Source organism: Cupressus sempervirens, chromosome 7, assembly GCF_028749045.1.
Source record: "Cupressus sempervirens isolate cs-2001-9-10 chromosome 7, ASM2874904v1, whole genome shotgun sequence".
NCBI lineage: Eukaryota > Viridiplantae > Streptophyta > Pinopsida > Cupressales > Cupressaceae > Cupressus > Cupressus sempervirens.
This window is the reverse complement of record NC_143124.1, coordinates 512518322-512537603: the sequence shown is the minus strand read 5'-3', so window position 1 is coordinate 512537603 and position 19282 is coordinate 512518322. Positions and strand designations below refer to the sequence as shown.

Sequence of the window (19282 nt, the reverse complement as noted above, 5' to 3'; positions counted from 1 at the left end):
GAAATGATTCACACCAGCTTTTGAATTCATTCATCAACAAATCATATAGCGATATAATGAAAAGGGAATTTAATTGTTTGCTATTTGAAACCAGCCTGTTTACTTTCAAACTATGTAACATTAACTGAATTTTACAAATTAAGAACCTTGTCTTTGCCGTAGAATGTAATTGCAAAGTCAAAACTGAAAGCCACTGGTCCAATTTCAATCTGGCGTTCACAGTCTTCCCTTACAAATGTTGCCCAGAACAAACTCCAATTTGCAAACTAAATCTTCTTCTAACAATAGAGAAATTATAATATTCAATTATATAAATGCTCCTCAGCCACAATTAATATAGAAAGTGGAGACGGTAATAAAACTCAAAAGTCCACAATACCTCAACATGAATTCTTAGAATTAAATCTACAATACTTCAGCTGTAGTTTCCAAACCCTTATACTTCAGCAAGGACACAAACTTTAGACTCATAAATGGCACAAAGACAACAAGAGCAAAATAAGATAATCAAATAATTGGATGCTTTTCTCATCAAAAGTCCTCATATTTATAATCTCTAAATGGCATCGGTTTCCCAAAAGAACTCTACTTAGGAAGCTTACTCTACACAACACTAGAATATATTAAAGTGCCATTAATATAATTTATTAATTGCTTTTGGCTCCGAAAATGACCTTTTCAACCATAACTTAAAATTCTAACACATAAGGTCATTGTTTCTTGTTTCCTTGATTTAGAACTTTTCGTCTACGAGCTATGATGCTGAGGTGACCAACCAACAATACTATCAAAAATAGCAACCTCAGTGTATTTATATGAAAAATAATAATAATTCACCTGTCTTGTGAAAATAACTGAAGAGGCATTAGAATCAAAATTTGACAACACCAAAGTGATCTTGATGATGAAAGATGATGAATGAACTTGACAGAGTGATTTACTATAAATAGACGCTCCCTCCAAGATTCTTGGAGCTCAAACTAGAAGCCCAAAATAAAAATTGAGAGCATCCTCCAACTCCTCTAACTCAACTAAGCTCATCGGAACCAACAGATTGACTTACTATAAATAGTAAGTCCCTCAAACAGAGCCAAAAACACACCCTAGGCTGCTGGAAAGCCCATAACCACACAACTGAGACCCTCAAATCCTACTGCCAACTCACGAGGGTCGTGATGGTGAACTAACCTAGCCAAATGCAGGAAGCTACTAAAAAAGGGGACATTACAGGATTGCTTGGTTGTGGCTGACTTTGAACGCTTCCATGGTTGTATTGCAATGGTGTTTTTGCTGAATAATACTTGGTGATGGATGCTTTTGGAGATTGGTTTGTTTTTCCCTCAATGAGGGTTTCCCATTGTATACCTTGTGTCACAATTTTTGTGGGTATGTTGTCTATTCTCTTACATGTGGATTTCAATTGCATACTTATTCAAGATCTATTATGGGCTATGTGGAAACGGTTATATTTTTCGTTGCAAGTTTCCTTACAGATATCATGAAAGCCCTTCCAATGTGGGATCATCAATATGATGTATGTTTTTATATTTGCCAATGTTTTGAAGCTTGAACATAACATCGACAACCATTGCACTGCCCACTATATTTGTAAACTCAGAAAGGAATGTATCATGTAAGTCAAATATATAACTTTGAGACACTATATATTTGGTGTTTGGAATTGTTCATAGTAGTAAAGTTGATAGCCGATGATGTTATCATATCCTAACATTAAGCTTGTGAGTCATGTTGCATTCCTTCAAAAGCATACTTGTAACAAAACGTAGAAGTCAAACTAGGAGTTTGAGTGAATGTTGACATAAATAGACTGAGACAAGGAATTTCAAAGTCATGTGATTATTCACCTTTGGGTCTTGTGAGTTTTTTGATAATCACATCTAGAGTGAAGTTGCTTGAAATGACATTTAAGGCCAAGGGTTATTGAAGCTTCATGTCAAATAAGTGCCAATGGAGATTTATCAGAATTGGCAAAGTCAAATTATTGTAGGAATTGTCAATAATACCACATATGCTATTGAGTTAAACCAATATGCTTAATAAGGCAAGACGAAGGTAAATTCATAAGGGAATAACATACATAGGTATTATAAAATATAAATGAGAGCGAATACATTGCTAATGGCTTTTGGGGCTTGCATTAAAATTATTGTAGGAATTGTCAGTAATACCACATATGCTATTGAGTTAAATCAATATGCTTGATAAGGCAAGACAAAGGTAAATTCATAAGGGAATAACATACATAGGTATTATAAAATATAAATGAGAGTGAATACACTGCCAATGGCTTTTAGGGCTTGCATTAATTACACCCAATTACATCCTATGTGTACAATAATTCAGTCTTGCTATTCATGATATGATTTATTACATTAGCCTTGGAAATTTTCAAAGGGAAAACAAATCATATGCAACACAAGAATATGAATTATGATATAAAGAGACTCGGGTGACTACCAAAGTAATTCAATATGTGAGCAATATAACTTCATCAGAAAAAAGAGAGGAATGTAAATTGGTGATTATAGTTAGTTATGAAAATCACAATCAAAATATTACTATTGAAGCATCAAGAAGCATAGGATCATACCATGAGATCAAAGGATTACCGAAACACTTATTATGATAGTGATGTGTTTGTCAACCAAAGCTAAAACTCAAACTCTTCGTCTCTATTACATTCTCTCATAGTGCAAACACTCTAACATTCTAAGATCTATTAAACAAAAAGACATTTTCCATATTTGATGTGAGGCATATTTGTTCAAACAATATAAGAGTGGGAATTTTACATTGTGGGGTGGGATATAAGCCAATGTTCCATTCCCATTATTTGACCAATTAGAGACATTTTCTGACTTGATGTAGATGGGCCTTCATTAAAGCAACTTGTATCAAGGATGTACATATAAGTATTCATTAACTTTGAGTATTACATTTATCCACTTACTATATTATCTCTCTTAATTGTATTTGAACTATAAGATTTATTTTCCTTGATCTTTTCCTTAATTGTGCAAACTCAATCTTATGAGAGTAGCTCGAAAGAATCTGTGATCTAGAATTCATTAGTCATTTGATGGCCAAATTGGATAAAGTGAGGCTCTTGAAGCAAATATTCTTGATGATTGAGATTATTTGTATTCTTCTACATTAAAAGGGAGTATGATACTTCTTCAAAGGCAACAGAAGAGCTTAGAAGATTGATACTTAAAGGGGATCTAGAAATACATGTGTGTGACTGCTTGAGATTATGAACCTACTCCTATGTACATCATGAGGAAGTAATGACTTATCACCAGAAAGTTAGGAAGATCGATATCAGATTCAGAGGGAGTTGACAAGCATCCTTAGGTAAAGAGAGCTCTAAGAGAGTAAATAGAGGACTTGACTTCTTAGGACTGCTGTTTAGAGGGAGAAATTTGAAGTGTGGTCTCTTCTCTATAAGGGAAAAGTTCGAAGTGAAATTCCTTGTAATGAATTCTTCTCTGTGAGAGAGAATTGAGGTGAAAGCCCTTGTACTACCCTTGGATTTGGTTCATGGTGGTTAATATTTTGCATATAATATGTAATGAAAGGTGACAATCTTTCATTGACATATATAAACAGAAGGTAACCATTGTAAGGTGATGATCTTATAAATGATAGACATGTTATTATGACATGCTTCATTAAGTTGTTGTCCCAGAGTGTTGGAAGTCATGATAATGAACGTATTATGATCAGACTTCATTAAGTTGTTGTTCTAGAGTGCCGAATATCATGATAGTTGTCATAATAGAGTTCATGACACAATGATTTCTAGTTATCTGATCAACTTCATTAAGTTGTCTTGCAGTACCGAAAATCAGAGAACTCATATCCTACTAAGATATATCATATTCTTTTGGTAGGCATCAAAGATTTGGTGCCAGTGCACATCCCAAAAGAATATAAGTATGACAAACATCATATGATTGACATTTCTTGTTGAATCTAAGTTGATATATATGTTGATATACCATTCCAAAAATATCATATTGAGATGATATCTCTCCATATGCTTGAGAGCCTAACGTGTTCTATAAATTCTCCCTAGCTAAGAGGAAATGTTAAAGTTGTAGCTTCAGTTTGATTAATTCGATCTGAGATACATTGTTGTTATTGTTAAATCATTATTTCCTAGATATACTTATTCATGTTATATATATATATATATAAAATATTATATGCTATATATATTTATACACACACACACACACACACACACACACACACACACACATATATATGTATATAATACAAATAATTATTTTTAATATATTAATTAAATGATGATTTAACTTTAGAGACATGTTCATGAGACATATCTCCTCTCATATTTATATGAGATTCAAATATGCATTTGGAACACATCTATAACAATGGCAATGTTAGTACATTTGCAACAATCCTGATAATTCAACAATTATTACCATTACACCTAATTTTAACATAGACATTTTTTTTGAAGTTACACACATTTGAACAGAGATTGAAGCAAATGCAAACCAGTCCAGAACAAAGACTTCTTTTAGAACAAATGCGCAGTTTGTAATGTCCCTGTTTATAATTTTTCAATTTGCTTTAGAATTCTCAAATGTGATCTTGATTTGAATTGTGCTTATGAAATTTCTTATGTTTTTCCCACTTCCTAGTGATGAATATTGAAGAAATTGGTATATCAAATGTACATATATGTATATATGGTTTCCGATTTACTTATCAAGTACCCAAGTTGTCACTTATGGATACTATAGATTGGATGGTATTTTCTGATGTGCTACTAAATTGCTGATGATGCAATGTTTATTCTTGTCTTATGGGTTAATGGTATTATGGCTTATATAAGACTATTATTTGTCTTACTCGTATTATCAGTTATCACCTTATTTGACCTTGATATATATTAGCTTGAAATGGAGTTAACCAATTAAGCGATTCTTGACAAGAAAAAATCTGAGTATGATAAGATAAAATTCCAGTTCTAATCAGTAGAACTTGAACTTTGCATTTAAGGCCAAGTTGTTACTGTCTAACAACCTAAATGTCGTGACTGCCTATTTATATCTTCCTTTATTTGTAACTCAACACTGGATCTATATATATATATATTGCGTGAAGTACTGGTCGATGGATTTTTTCTTTGAGACATTTTCCTCATTGGATGAAGTTGTTCGATACCTCCTGAATGATTGAGATCTCCCTAATATATCTTACAACGAGGAATAGTTGCAACTTCTAGTTATTAAGGGATATGTCGCTTCTTCCTATAGTCCTTTTGTTCACATCTTTTTGTTATCTTCATAATCAAAGCTTAATAGTTATTATTGTGCTATTAGTTTTCCCTTACATGTTATTTGTATCTGAATAGGAAAAACATCTGAAGATTAATATCCTCATACAAGTGAACCTTCAAGGGAAAGTCCAGACAACATCACAATTGTTCCAACAGTGGCATCTCTCACAAAAGGACAAATGGATAAGATCACCATCAACAAAGATCAACAATGACATATTGAGAGAAATAAAATCTACGTACAAAGTGCGATATATACAAGACAATGTATGCGGAAGGTGTCCTTCAATGATTACAATATCATCCAACAATGACCATTGGTTAGCACTAAGAAAGACAAAATGATCCCATCAAGTTATGGTAGAAGCAACAAGCTAATTGCATTAAGAAAGAATAGGTTCCAAGCCGATCAATTATATCATTTATATAGTTGAATGCCTTGTACGATTTACTTGTCTACTGAATGATTGTGAATGGATGTTTATCATTCTTAATAAAAATGCTTTAGTCTATCTTTAATGATTACCAACTGGTATCTAGATGCTGTTCACATATACTAATCGACATTCATGATTGTTGATTGCTCATTGTTTGTCTTGTAGGTTGATACCTACATCAGAGTTTAGACTATGTGACTTCTAGCTTGAAGCATATGTTACCAATACAAAACACATCGGTACCTTCATACGATATGTTTCTAATTCTTTGATATAGTGTATTATAAATCCATGTTCTTAGTTTCTTCGTTACTTCCATCGATTAATGCTTAGAGTTTCTGCTTCCAAGGTATATCATTTATCACTTATTATTATCATAGCTTATTGTATTACCATTATATACATAACATGTACTTGTTTATTATCATATATAATTTATTCTTTTATTATTTGTTATTAAATATATCTTCTATTTGATATATCAGATATTATATTATTATTATATGATATATTATATAATAATATATCATATTATAATAATAATAACGGTTTTGACCTATTCACATTGATTTATTATTATCGTTTATTTGTAAGTCTTCTTTTAGAGGGGATATTATATAGTTGGACAAAAACATCTTAACCAAGAGTGCAAGCACAAGTGGGGATTATGCTAGAGAATGAACAACTAAGCTAGAGGAAGACAAGAAGATAGATGAACTTGCATTACTATGAAAAGAGAACCTAGAGGTAAGAAAGCTTTTTCTTGTTGGACTTGCAAAGAGTTTGGTCATTTTTTATATCAATGTCCTAAGAGAGAAGAAAATGAAACCTAAGAAGTCTTGCAAGTCAAAGATTACAAAATATTGCTTCTTTGTTGACGAGGATGATGAATTTGATTTCAAAGCAGTAATTTTTTTAGAAATTGATGATGATAATGATGAAATTGAATTCATTGCTATTAAAGAAGAAAGTCTTGAAAAAGAAGAAATAACATTAGTATCACATGAAGAAAAGAAAAGATCAGATTGGATTATAGATAGTGGATGCCCTTATCATACGACTAGTGACATGAATGAATTTGTTGAATTTAACAGTAATGGAGTAGTTAGAGTTGGGAACAATGCATCATGCCCTATTAAAGGAAAGGGATCTATTACTCTTGATGGGAAAACTAACAACTGAGGATGTCTATTTTGTTGATGGATTGAAACATGTTAGGTGTTGGACAACTTTTTGATAAGGGATATCAGTTGCAATTCACTGGGAAGAATTGTATAATCAAAGACAAAGATGGTAAACTGATAGGAACATGTACAAGGACCAAAGGTAATGTCTTTCAGTTGAATCCTACTGAGATGACATGCTTGGTTGCTAAAGTGGATGAAAGTTTGTTATGGCATAAGAGATTTTGTTACATAAATTTTGATAGCACTGTGAAGATCAGTACTGCAAATGCAGTACGAGGTATACCTAAGATTGTGAAACCCTCTAACATGGTTTGCAAGGAATGTGTGATAGCTAAACAAAAGAACTCTTTTCCAAGCAATGTATTCACTACATCATGGAAATTGGAGATTGTGCACACAGATTTATGTGGTCCTAGAAGAACAAGAGCATTCTATGGTGAAAGATGCTTTATTCTTTTCATTGATCATTTTACAAGGATGATGTCGGTAGCATTTCTAAGGGAGAAATTTGAAGCTTTCGAAAAATTCAAGAGTAGAGTAGAGAATGAATTAGGATTGAAGATAAAATGCTTAAGATCAGATAGAGGAGGAGAATTCATGTCAAATCTAATATCTATTGTAAAGACAATGAGATTAAAAGACAACTTTCAGCCCCTAGGACACCACAACAGAATGGGATAGCAAAAAGGAGGAACAAATCAGTTAGTAAGGCAGCTAGAGTTATGATGCTTGAAGGTAATGCATCACATGTTTATCAGAGAGAAGCAGTGAACACCGCAATATACACCATGAACAAAGTACAGATCAGACAAGGTACTGGTAAGACACCTTATGAACATTGGTTTGGACGCACACCTACTGTGAAATACTTTAGAATCTCTGGAAGCAAATGTTATATCAAAAGGGAGTATGATATAGGTAAGTTTGATCCTAAAAATGATGAAGGCATTTTCCTCGGATATTCATTGAAAAGAAAGACATATAGATGTTTTAATAAGAGATTGAGAACTATTTTTGAAAGCACTAATGCAAAAGTTAATGAAAAATTCAGAATTGAGGAAAGATTACTTGATTACTATTTAGATGCTGATGCAAATACTAATCAGAGGACTAACAATCATAATGAAGTACAATAACCATTTAATGAAACTTACAATGATTTGCAGGCTGAAGAACCAAGATAAGAAGTCAAAATAGAACAAGGAACACTTGAGCAGAGAACACCAACGTATGTAGCAAGAAATCACCTTGAACATCAGATTATTCGTAGTGCAAATAAAGGAGTTTTGACAAGAAATCGAGCAAGAGATGAACTTTGTTTGATATCACAAGTTGAACCTAGGATTGCAGATGAAGCATGTAAAGATGAATTTTGGATAAAGGCTATGAAAAATCTTGAGTAGATTGAAAAGAACAAGACATGGGAACTAGTCCTAGACCTACAGACACGAACATCATTGGCACTAAGTGGGTATTCAGAAACAAGATTAATGAACAAGAAGTGGTAGGAATTAAAGCAAGGTTTGTAGGCAAAGGTCCTTCGCAATAAGAAGGAATTGATTTTGAGGAAACTTTTGCCCTTGTTGCAAGACTAGAAGCAATAAAAATGTTATTAGCATCTGCATCTAACGAAAATTTCAAGGTATATAAGATGGATATCAAGTCAACATTTTTGAATGGAGAACTTAAGGAAGAAGTTTACATTGAACAACCTAATGGCTTTCCATTGACTGAAGATAAAGATATGATTTGCAGATTGAGAAAAGCTTTGTATGGATTGAAGCAAGCAGTTAGAGCTTGGTTTGCGAGATTGGACAAACACTTACAAAGTTTGGGATTTAAGAAAGGTATTGTAGACAATTATATGTACTTGAGGAAATTCAGATGGGTTATTGATTATAAAAGTATTTGTTGATGATATTATCGTTGGAGGAAATGATAAAGCTAGTGAGAAATTTTCAGAAGAAATGAATAATAAATTTGAGATGAGTATGATTGGTGAGATGAAATATTTCTTAGGATTGCAAATAACTCAGAATAAGGATGGGATTTTTATATCATAAACTAAATATCTCAAGGATTTGTTGACAAGGTTTAGATTAGAAAATTGTGAGCCAGTTGGAACACCTATGGTTACAAGATGTAAATTGTCAAGCAAAGATGAATCTCCTAGTGCAATACAAACAAGGTACAAATGTATGATAAGAGGATTGCAATATTTGATACATACAAGACCAAATATAGCTAATGCAATTGGAATTGTGGCAAGATTCTAGACAAATCCTAAAAAGACACACCTAGCTACAGTAAAGAGGATTTTTAGATCTCTGAAGAGTACATCAAACTAAGGATTATGGTATGCTAGATTACATGATTTCATCTTATGCGCATACATTGATGCAAGTTGGGTAGGAAATATGGATGGTAGAAAGAGTACAAGTGGAGGAACATTTATCTTCGGAGGAAGATTGGTTTCATGGCTAAGCAAGAAACAAGATTATACATCAGCAACAGAAGCATAATATTTAGGAACAACAAACAATTGCAATCAGATCATTTGGATGAAGCAGATGTTGAAAGACATAGGTATTGAATTTTCAGCAGGGTATTTTTTAGTGGCTAATATTCACCAAGTTGCTAATCTTAGAAAATTTTGGCTAGTAATTGAGTTCTTAAAAATATTTAAAATCGCCACATTTTTATAAAACTTAGCTCTATAAATATTTAAATAATGTAAGATTCGCTAATTAAATAATAGAAATTATTTTATTTTTCAAAATAATGTAAGATTCACCAATATTTTTATATAATTCTTTGGAGGGGGATTGCTTAAAGTTTACCCTGAATTTTCAGAACCTATTATCATTCATTGTGATAACACAAGTACAGTCAACACATCAATGAATCCGGTGTTACATTCAAAGACTAAACACATTGCAATAAAGTATGACTTTTTGAGAGACAAGGTAGTATAAAAGGAAATCAGATTGAAGTATGTTAGCAGAAAGGAACAACTAGCATGCATATTTACTAAGCCTTTGGCTAAGGATACTTTTGAGTACTTTAGAGGTATGCTTGGAGGTATTCCCAAACCTTCTTCAGAGTAGTTGATGTAGGAGTGCATTAGTCTAGTATATTCAGAGCATATTCTTACACTTGGACTCCATGCTTTGTGATGCTTCCTTTGGGGGAGTAGTCACTTTGAGCTGAGTTATTGAGAACTCTTTAGTTAAGATTTGTATATCAGTGTCTTTTGGCACTTGGCATTTTCGCTTTTTCAGTTTGTATTGGAGATGATCGAATTTTGAGAATTGGCATAATGACACCTTTGTCATTGATGTTAATGGGGGAGAGTAATACATGAAAGACCTTACATATGTATGAGGGAGAGTAAAATTTTGTGGGGGAGACTATACAACATTTGATTGATGTCAATCCTCTGATATCAATGGGGAAGTATTTCAGAAACTTCATTGCATTATCATTCCAGTGAGGGGAGTTTGGCATTTATGGTTTTTCATCATATGTTGCCATCAATGCCAAAGGGGGAGATAGTTAGCTTGAATGTTGATGATATTTCAATGGGAGAGATTGTCAGTATGTTTGGAAAGATGATTGAGTGCTTACGTGTTGCTTTCATGACTTGGTTTGTCCTTGATGTCAACATATATGCTTTCTAGTTAGCTTTCTGGTTATTATAGTCAGAGTTGTAGAGATAGTTTTGGTCAGCAAGGTTAGAAGTTGCCGAACTTAGTTCTGTTGTCTTATATTTATGTTGGTGGATATATCTTGATGATGTATCTATGTATGCGGAAAATAATTTGAAAGATTGTGTGAGTTACAAAAGATTATGTGGAGACTAGTCATAGGGCACTACGTAGGAAACTATTTATTGGTAAATCTATTGTATCTGTTAAGTGAGATGGAATCTAGTTTAGCGGGCTTGGATTTCAATTGAAGGCATGTTTGTGTTTATATGTTCGGGGTACAAATGTTAGTGATGATTTTGTTATGGTCGCTAAAGTGTAACGTGTCATATGCTCACTGTCAAGCTGACCGTGTATTGGAATTTATTTTGGGATGAGTAATTGTAATGTAATGTGCAATGTAATATCTTCATGAGGTCCTATATTATTCATTGTACATTGGGGAAGCCTCAAGGCCGACTCAAATAGTTGTTAGGACTTGGTATAAAGGAAATATGTTTTCCTTGCTTATAATTGTCATTGTGATTGTAATTGATGTATTGATGCTGAGGATGCGAATTCGATGAGATTAGAGCAAAGGATGATTTTCATAATGTATTGAGAGCTTCAAAGGAACTGTATTGTAAAGAAGTTGCTCTATTGATAAGTTCACCCCTGGATATGTTATCCTAGAATTGTTTTGTGAAGGCAGTTTTGAAGCAATTTGGATAGTGGGTTCAGACGACTTCCTATCAGCTTCTAATAGGGTTGGAACAACTTGTAACACGGTTGGAATCTTGTAGCAGGCATTCAAAGTTTCGTAATAGAGACTACATGTATAGATTGTATGTAATTGGCTCCTAACAAAGTCTTACCCTTTCACAAGGAATATTTATATTAGTACATCATCATGCGGGCATCATTCCCACTGGGGTTTTTCCCTCTGATCAAGGGTTTCTCTAGTTAATAACTTAACATATCTTGTGTCATTGTGCATAGTTGTTATCTTTTGGTTGTTCCATATATTGGTTATAAGTTTCAGATTTGATAAAGTTAATTGAAGTTATTTAAGCACACAACTGATTCACCTCTCCCCTCCCCCTTTCTCAGTTGTGTTGGTGGACTTTACATTCTAACACTTATACCAAGGAAAAGGTTTTATATGAGTTAAGGATTTATCCTTTTGTTAGTGCACAACTTGACTGGGAGAGAGGATTGTCTAGTTCCAAATACTTCCTCTTATCCCCTCGACCTTGCTCCATGTTACCACCGCTTCTCCATTCAACTTTGTTCTGTTTTTATCGTTGTTTCCCTTTAATGTCAATTGCTACCATTGTGGGCGTATTGAATTCATATTGGTGGCAATAAATCATGGCAAAGATCTTCAGGCATTGAGGATCCATCATCTCCATAGAGCACAATCTGACCATTTCAAGGGATTATTGTATCCTCATCTTTTAATCTTCGATTGCCTTGATAACTTGCTTTTCTTCCTTAAGACTTCGTAGCATGGCTTGTCTTAATATTATTGGGTTTGGAGTGTTGGTGGCATAATTTTTAAGTAGATGAGGATTTGTCTAAAGATTTGGTGGAAATTGAGTATTATAGAGGCTTTTATCCTCGTGAGTGGGTGGATTCTATCCTCTCATGAGGAATCGTCTCACCTTCTCAAACTCATGCTTTCATATCCCTTTTGAATTCCACTTGGGCAATGTTAGAAGTCTGATCTAATATACTAGCCCCATTTGATCCTCATCACTCACTTTGGGATCTTAGTCTCTAAACACATCTATTAGACTAACTAATGGTTTGAATAATTCCTCACGGGCTTGTTATCACTCCAAACCAAAGGGGTGAAAATCCTAGATTGTCGAGGATAAATGAATCTTGGGAGACATGCATTAATTCATTATTACCCCATAGTGCATTTCATACTTTGTCCCAATCTTAAACTCAGATTCAGAATTGAAAAGATGATTGCCCATCGACTAAAGCCCATTCCTGATCAAAAGTGGGACAATATATCAATGGATTTCATTACAGGTTTATCCAGGGTGTAGGGTAGAGATTGTATTTACGTGGTAGTAGATTGGTTGACCAAGTTTACTCACTTTATAGCTATTCCGTCCACTCATACAGTAGTTCAGGTGGCTGAGATTTTTTCCAGGGAGATTTTTAGATTACATCGGTTACCATGAACCATTGTTAGTGATCGAGACAGCAGGTTAATAAGCTCGTTTTGGTGGGAACTCTTCAGATAATGTGGCATTGAGCTTACGCCAAGCACAAGTTATCATCCACAAACGGATGGTCAAACGAAGATAATGAATAAATGGCTTGAGGGCTACTTATGTAATTATGTTGCTGGACAACAAAAGGGATGGGTGAAATGGCTACATGTTGGTGAATATTGCTATAACTCAACACACCACATGTCCATACATATGACACCCTTCATGGCCCTCTATGGCTATGATGCGCCAAATCTCTTAGACTTGCTCTTCAGTGACAGCCAGATACCCAGGTCGAAGGAATGGTTGCAGGGGACCCAGGACATCATGAAATCACTAAGGGATAATATGCTTAAGGCTCAAAACCAGCAAAAGTAGTATGCAGACCAGCACAGGTTATTGCATTCGTTTGAGGTGAGAGACATCGTGTATCTCGTTGCAGCCTTATAGGCAGTCCTCTCTCAAGAGGAGTGGAGTAGAGAAGCTGAAGCCTTGTTATTAAGGCCTCTTTAAGGTGATCAAGAGGGTTGGAGAAGTGGCCTGCGAGTTGGAATTACCAGCTAACAAGGTACATAATGTGTTCCACATGTCTCGCCTTAAAAGGGCAATCAGGCAGAATGTGATACCTTCAACGGAGTTACCTCCACTTGATGACAAAGGGAAATTAATATTGATTCCTGAGGCAATTTTAGACAAGAGGGACTGGGTGCTCCACAAGAGAATCATAAGGGAATATTTGTTGTGTTGGAAAAATCTGCCCAATGAGGATCTAACTTGGGAACGCGAGGAGCTACATCAGTATTTAGAACTGAATTCACTTGAGTACAAGTGAATCCAAGGGGGGGGGCAGACTGTAATATCCCCAGCATAAGGCATTATATGAAGTGCTAGCCTTCAGAAAGTACATCTCGAGAAGGCTATATTGGGCGCACGATAAGGGATGAGTGGCATTCAAAAGAATTAGTGCTGGAGATGTGGGATAAGACAATGAGGGTGATGTGTCATTGCCAGTCAGCTGCCTATGTGGAAGGCCAGTAAGAAACAAACAAAGCTGGACATTCATTGCGGGAATAAGTTGAGCATGACACTTGAAGGTAACCGCTATGCCATTTTTAGCTCCAACTGTTACTTCTAAGGATTGGGGGATTCCGGCGGAAGATGAACGGTTGGAATGGGGGAAAGAAAAAGGAGGTCATTTGAAGAGGGAAGCATCATGTTGAAAAAGAAAAGAACAGAAATGGTGTGAGGGAATTGGACAAGGAAATCACAATTACAGTTGAGGGTGTGTGGGATGTCAACCTTGCATGCTAACGACCTTGATTCCATCTCTGGAGGGTCTTAAGTTTAATGCGAATAGCTTCAGAAGAGTTGAAGGTTAGTTCAAATGCTATAACATTGGTGACTGGGATAATAATGGTGGACTGGAACCATTAGTGAGGAGAATCGGCGGAGTGGCAAATTAACAGTGGATTGGAATGCATACCGACCATTAGTAAACACTTGGAAATGTGTTAGTTCTGCTCACGGGTACACGGTGAGGGACTGAGTTTGGTGAGTAGCACTGGCAACAAGATAATACCCTGTGATTCAACTGGACACTGTGCCATAGTGCATACTGTAGAAGACGGTGGAGCAGGAAGCTGTGTTAATGCAGGAGCCCGTCACAGGTTATTGGCATTTAATTAGCAGAACCAATTTGTAGGTATTGGAAACTGTTGCGAATAATAAGTTAAGTTCGCAGTATTTTGTGTGTTTGTGGAAGCACCATTTTTATTTCTTACCTGTTATGCTGCACTGGTGATATAAACTGTTGTGTGTTGCAAATCATTTGAATAATAATAACTGAATTAAGGGAAATCCTCCAAGTTTTTATATATTCCTCCAAGTAACAACTGAAAATACAAGGGGGCTTTCAATACATATACGGGTATCCTAAGTGATGAACGATTACACAACAGGCCTGGTACAGTTCATTTCATTTCCAGTTTTTGCAAATTTGATGGGGACTATAGAAGACTAGTGTGCTCAATTCCAAGAGACCATGCCTCAATCCACAACTCAACAGAAGGAAGAACAGTCAGAAGCAGCAAAAGAATCTGAAAGGATGAAAAATACGAAAGCACAAGAAGAGGTCAAGGATGAAGTGATGATATTGGATCAGAAATAAAGATTGTAACCTCAAGATGTCAAACAGGAGGAGTCCCTAGTGGCAGGAAATAGTAATGCTCTGGCAACATCAACCCAAATTTTAGGTGTGGACATAATTGCATTTTCCAATGGCAACTCATAGTAGATGAGAATCATTGGTCCATGCAATACTATTCAACATATTAGATGTTATGATGTGATGATTGGAATGTTTGGGTTTGAGTGCTGTGGAGAAGAATTGTTGGGTTGTCCAGAGTGCAGTCTATGATCATACACTCTTATTATGTGGCAGAGGACCAAGAAATGTTCACACTTGTTCTGAGATTGATAAGAATGCTGATGGAGTTAGGATGAGAGATGTTTATATCATTGTACAATAGCAGAGAGTTTGAGGTTGATATGGGATCCCGGCATTCAATTTTGTCAAGCGGGTGCAGATTGCTTGAGGACAAGCAATCTCTTGGATGGGAGGAGTGTAATGAGTCCAATTTTAAGAGATGGTTGGCCGCCATATTTTAAATAAATAAGTAAATAGCTAGGGCTGACTATGTTAATGAAAATAATTAAAAAAATGTATATTGCTAAATGGGTCGACCTGCCCTAATGTGTTTTGGGGTTTGTCATTCTCGAGGCCAACCTTAGGAAGAACTAACATTTATATGGTTTGGTTTTGGAAGCTAAGCAGTGAAGAATCATATCTTGCAAGGCATTAAACTAATGCTGCTGTTGCTGGGGCATAGATCTTAGTAATGATAGGTGGGACAATGACTCTTCACAGTTTATTACTGCCCTTCCTCTCCATTCTGTATGACATATCTTGTACGAGCCAAAGAGATGGGAAGGTGGCTGCAAAGTTCTGTGACACTGGCAGTGGCAAGTTCAAGCAAGAAAGCCAACATTTCCAGACTCATGTATTTCCTGGAGTTTATCAGATCTGATCAGCATAGAGGAAATTGCTATGTGGATTTGCCACTTACAAGGCAGATCCATAATTGGTCCACCTTTTAGAGTGCAGACATCGACTTGGAGAAAGTAATTATGAATTGTATCAGATGTGTATAATCAATGACCCATACGTTGATATGTTCCTGCTTAGATCTGAATTTATGTCAGTCAAAAATTTGAAGTGTATTTGAGGATCTGGTTAGAGTTAGAATGCCAATTTGCCTCTTCAATTGATTCTGTTTTTGAGGTCTATAAAGAACCAGGTTGTGTATTGCAGTAATTCGAAATACTGTTGATGACAGTTATTATTCTAAATCTGTAAAATTTTCTGTTGGTATGCTTTAGAGGCTGTGAGCTACTTGAAGAGAAATCTGGGATTTTCTGTTATATGTCTGGGCATCCAAACCTGAAAATTTTAAGTAGGATATTTCATTGGAACAGTAGTATTCCCAGATGACAATGCCTCTTAAAAAACTACAAAAAGTACATCATTTTCAAATAGACCTTAAACCTTTGAACATTTGACAAATAATCAATTTTTGATTTATGGATAGTGGTTCTTGAGAGCTCCATGTGGTGTAGCAGGAATTTCAGCTTCATGTCAAGTCCAAAATTTTCTGTTGGGCTCATGTCGTGATAAACCAAAGAATTGATATTATGTCAGATTGGGAGATTTTGACAGACTCCTGCCAAGATTGCAGAGTTACTTTGTTGCCAGGTCTCATTGATGTTTTGGCAACTCATATGACTCTACGAGTTTATGTTCTACATTTTTTTGTTGTAGTTTTGGTAATACTATCACTGTCATGTTTGTAATTTTATATTAGAAATTTTGTACATTCACCTGATGAATTCATTGTTTTTCTAATGACAGTGACCCACTATCTTAGATTTGTGGGGCCTCTGTTTTCAATCTACAGTATCTCTTTGTCTACTTTGATTGGGTCATGCATTTAATGAAATATCAACAGTTTATGCTCTAAAGAAGGCGCCTATTTTCTTTATTGTATTGCAGGGCTCAGACTGTGTCAAGGAATTTATAGCCTTTCAAGAATGTATTGAGGCAAATCAAGACATGTTTGCCAACTATCACACAGACGATAAAGATAGTACAGATGAACATAATTCTCGGCAAGAGGAAAAAAGTAGTTCCTCCTAAAGGATGGAGAAATTGCGAGGCTAATATAAGCCTCAAAGTCTCTAGCAGAAGTCATTAGGCATTCTTTGCTGCATGAGCACTTACCATCATAACCTTGCTAGTCTTTGAAGAACATTGTTCTCTACAGTGTTTTTTGTTCTGTAGCTGATACCACTTTTGAACCCAAGTGATGTTGGCTGGATAAAAACTAAAATTCAATTATTGTTAGGAACCCTTGAATTCAATTAAAGATTTTCAAATATAATATCAAAATTTTGTCAGGGTATATGCGTTATTTGGAAATTTCGTTAAAGTATATTCATATTATTTTGCAAAGTAAGTGGACTTCTTTAGAAGTTTTTCCGTATTTATGGGATTATTTGGGGAATGAAAGATGTGCTGTTTGAGCAGCGGCTATGCACCATAGAAGACACCATAATGATAACATGGACTGAGAGAGTAGGAAATGCCTGGCACAACATTGTGAAGATTAATAATGGGTCAGTTATGTTATTTTGCAAAGTAAGTGGACTTCTTTAGAAGTTTTTCCGTATTTATGGGATTATTTGGGGAATGAAAGATGTGTAGTTTGAGCAGCGGCTATGCACCATAGAAGACACCATAATGATAGCATGGACTGAGAGAGTAGGAAATGTCTGGCACAACATTGTGAAGATTAATAATGGGTCAGTTATGCTCAATTTGTTTTCTTAATAGGTCACTAAGTCCATTCTTGACTTTCATCTTCAACTTCATTTAATTGAAGATCACACAACCTGATTTTAGGTTTTGTTCATTCTTTTATCAACATGGATTTCGCGCACAAGGGATGACACAAATAGGACATGAATCACATGTTCATAGGCATCAGGTTGTTTGCCTGTAGTAGGTTGGGATAGTCAAAATTAATAGGAAGTCTCACATTTTAAATACTTAGAATGGGATTATATTTGATAGCCTTTCAACTTAATGAAAGCAGAGGATCTCTCTTGGTAGACAGTCAAATAAGTAAGAAATGATCAATATAGTAGAACAATGCAGAGTTAATAGACAAGGTAAAAAAATATGCTAGCATCCATAATCAAATTAAGAGTGTACATTCAGGATCAGTACTAGTTTCATGCTTATTATTAATTCAAATGAGGAATTCAGTTGTTATTGTTGATATTTTACTTTTGTCTCCTAAAATATTATAGGGAGGAGTATTCAGAATTTTTAGGAGCATTTCATTTGCGGAAGACTGCATGAATTTTATAGCAGTGGGCAAACTAAACATTGAAATTAAAAAATTATAGGATGGTGATCTCATTATTTTTATTAGCAACAAATAGTTGTTTTTGTTAAAATATTATCTAATTCCAAAACTTGTAGATGCATGATGTGGTGAAAAAGTCTCTTAGATTGTTGAGGGAAAACTTTAACGCCACCTCATAGGCACGAGTTGAAAATCTGGAAACTAAAAAGCAGGGCAATTATTTTTGAGAAGATTCCAATATTTTCTGTAGCAGATGTTTTCTCATCTCATCTTTAAGAATCAATGCCATCCAAATTAAAAACCTCTGGTTTGTGTTGCATCTTTCTCTTTGAAGCTGAAGGTTGTATTGCAGAATGACTAGGTCATTGAGACATGTTTCAGTAAATTTATTCTTCATGTGGACAGCCTCAAATAAATCCTCATCGTGCTGACGGTTAGATAATCTGTTCTTCATGTGGGTGACCTCAAATAAATGACAATTGTGCTCATATTTGGACAACAGAAAATATAGATGGTTAATCTTTGAAGATTCAAAGCATTCACATCCCAATGTTCGCCACCTAGAATATACAAAATAGACTATTAAAGAGTTAATAAGCAAGCCATATTTCATCAAATTTTCAATAGTTGTAAATTATAAATTTGTAAGTTACTAGATACATTTGATGCGAGTTGGCTAATGAGGGGATCTTCCTTGGACAACTTATCTAAAAGAAAAAGAGTCTACCTCTATCATTCTTATAGTTGTGCAATTCTTGAACAACGAGGTCTTTCACTTTAACTTGGGGTACCATCCTTTCAAAGCATGTCACGAGGATTGTTGTAATTTTTCATCATGATTCAAGAATCTATGTAAATAGGAAAAAATGGGTTTGATGAACTATTTTGGTGTATGAATGGATTGATGGATTTTTCCT

The 19282-nt window shown here is 35.0% G+C and overlaps 1 protein-coding gene across 4 annotated transcripts in view; it reads left to right on the top strand.

The window, feature by feature from the left end:
* MIA40 (Cox19-like CHCH family protein) overlaps positions 1-17396 on the top strand; it is a 74853-nt gene extending 57457 nt beyond the window's left edge. For all 4 annotated transcript variants that reach the window (XM_089791826.1, XM_089791827.1, XM_089791829.1 and 1 more), the window contains one exon: positions 16988-17396. In XM_089791826.1, the coding sequence (XP_089647952.1) occupies positions 16988-17131 (144 nt within the window). In that variant the 3' untranslated portion in view covers positions 17132-17396. The remainder of the gene's footprint in view (positions 1-16987) is intronic.
* The last annotated feature ends 1886 nt before the right edge of the window (positions 17397-19282 follow it).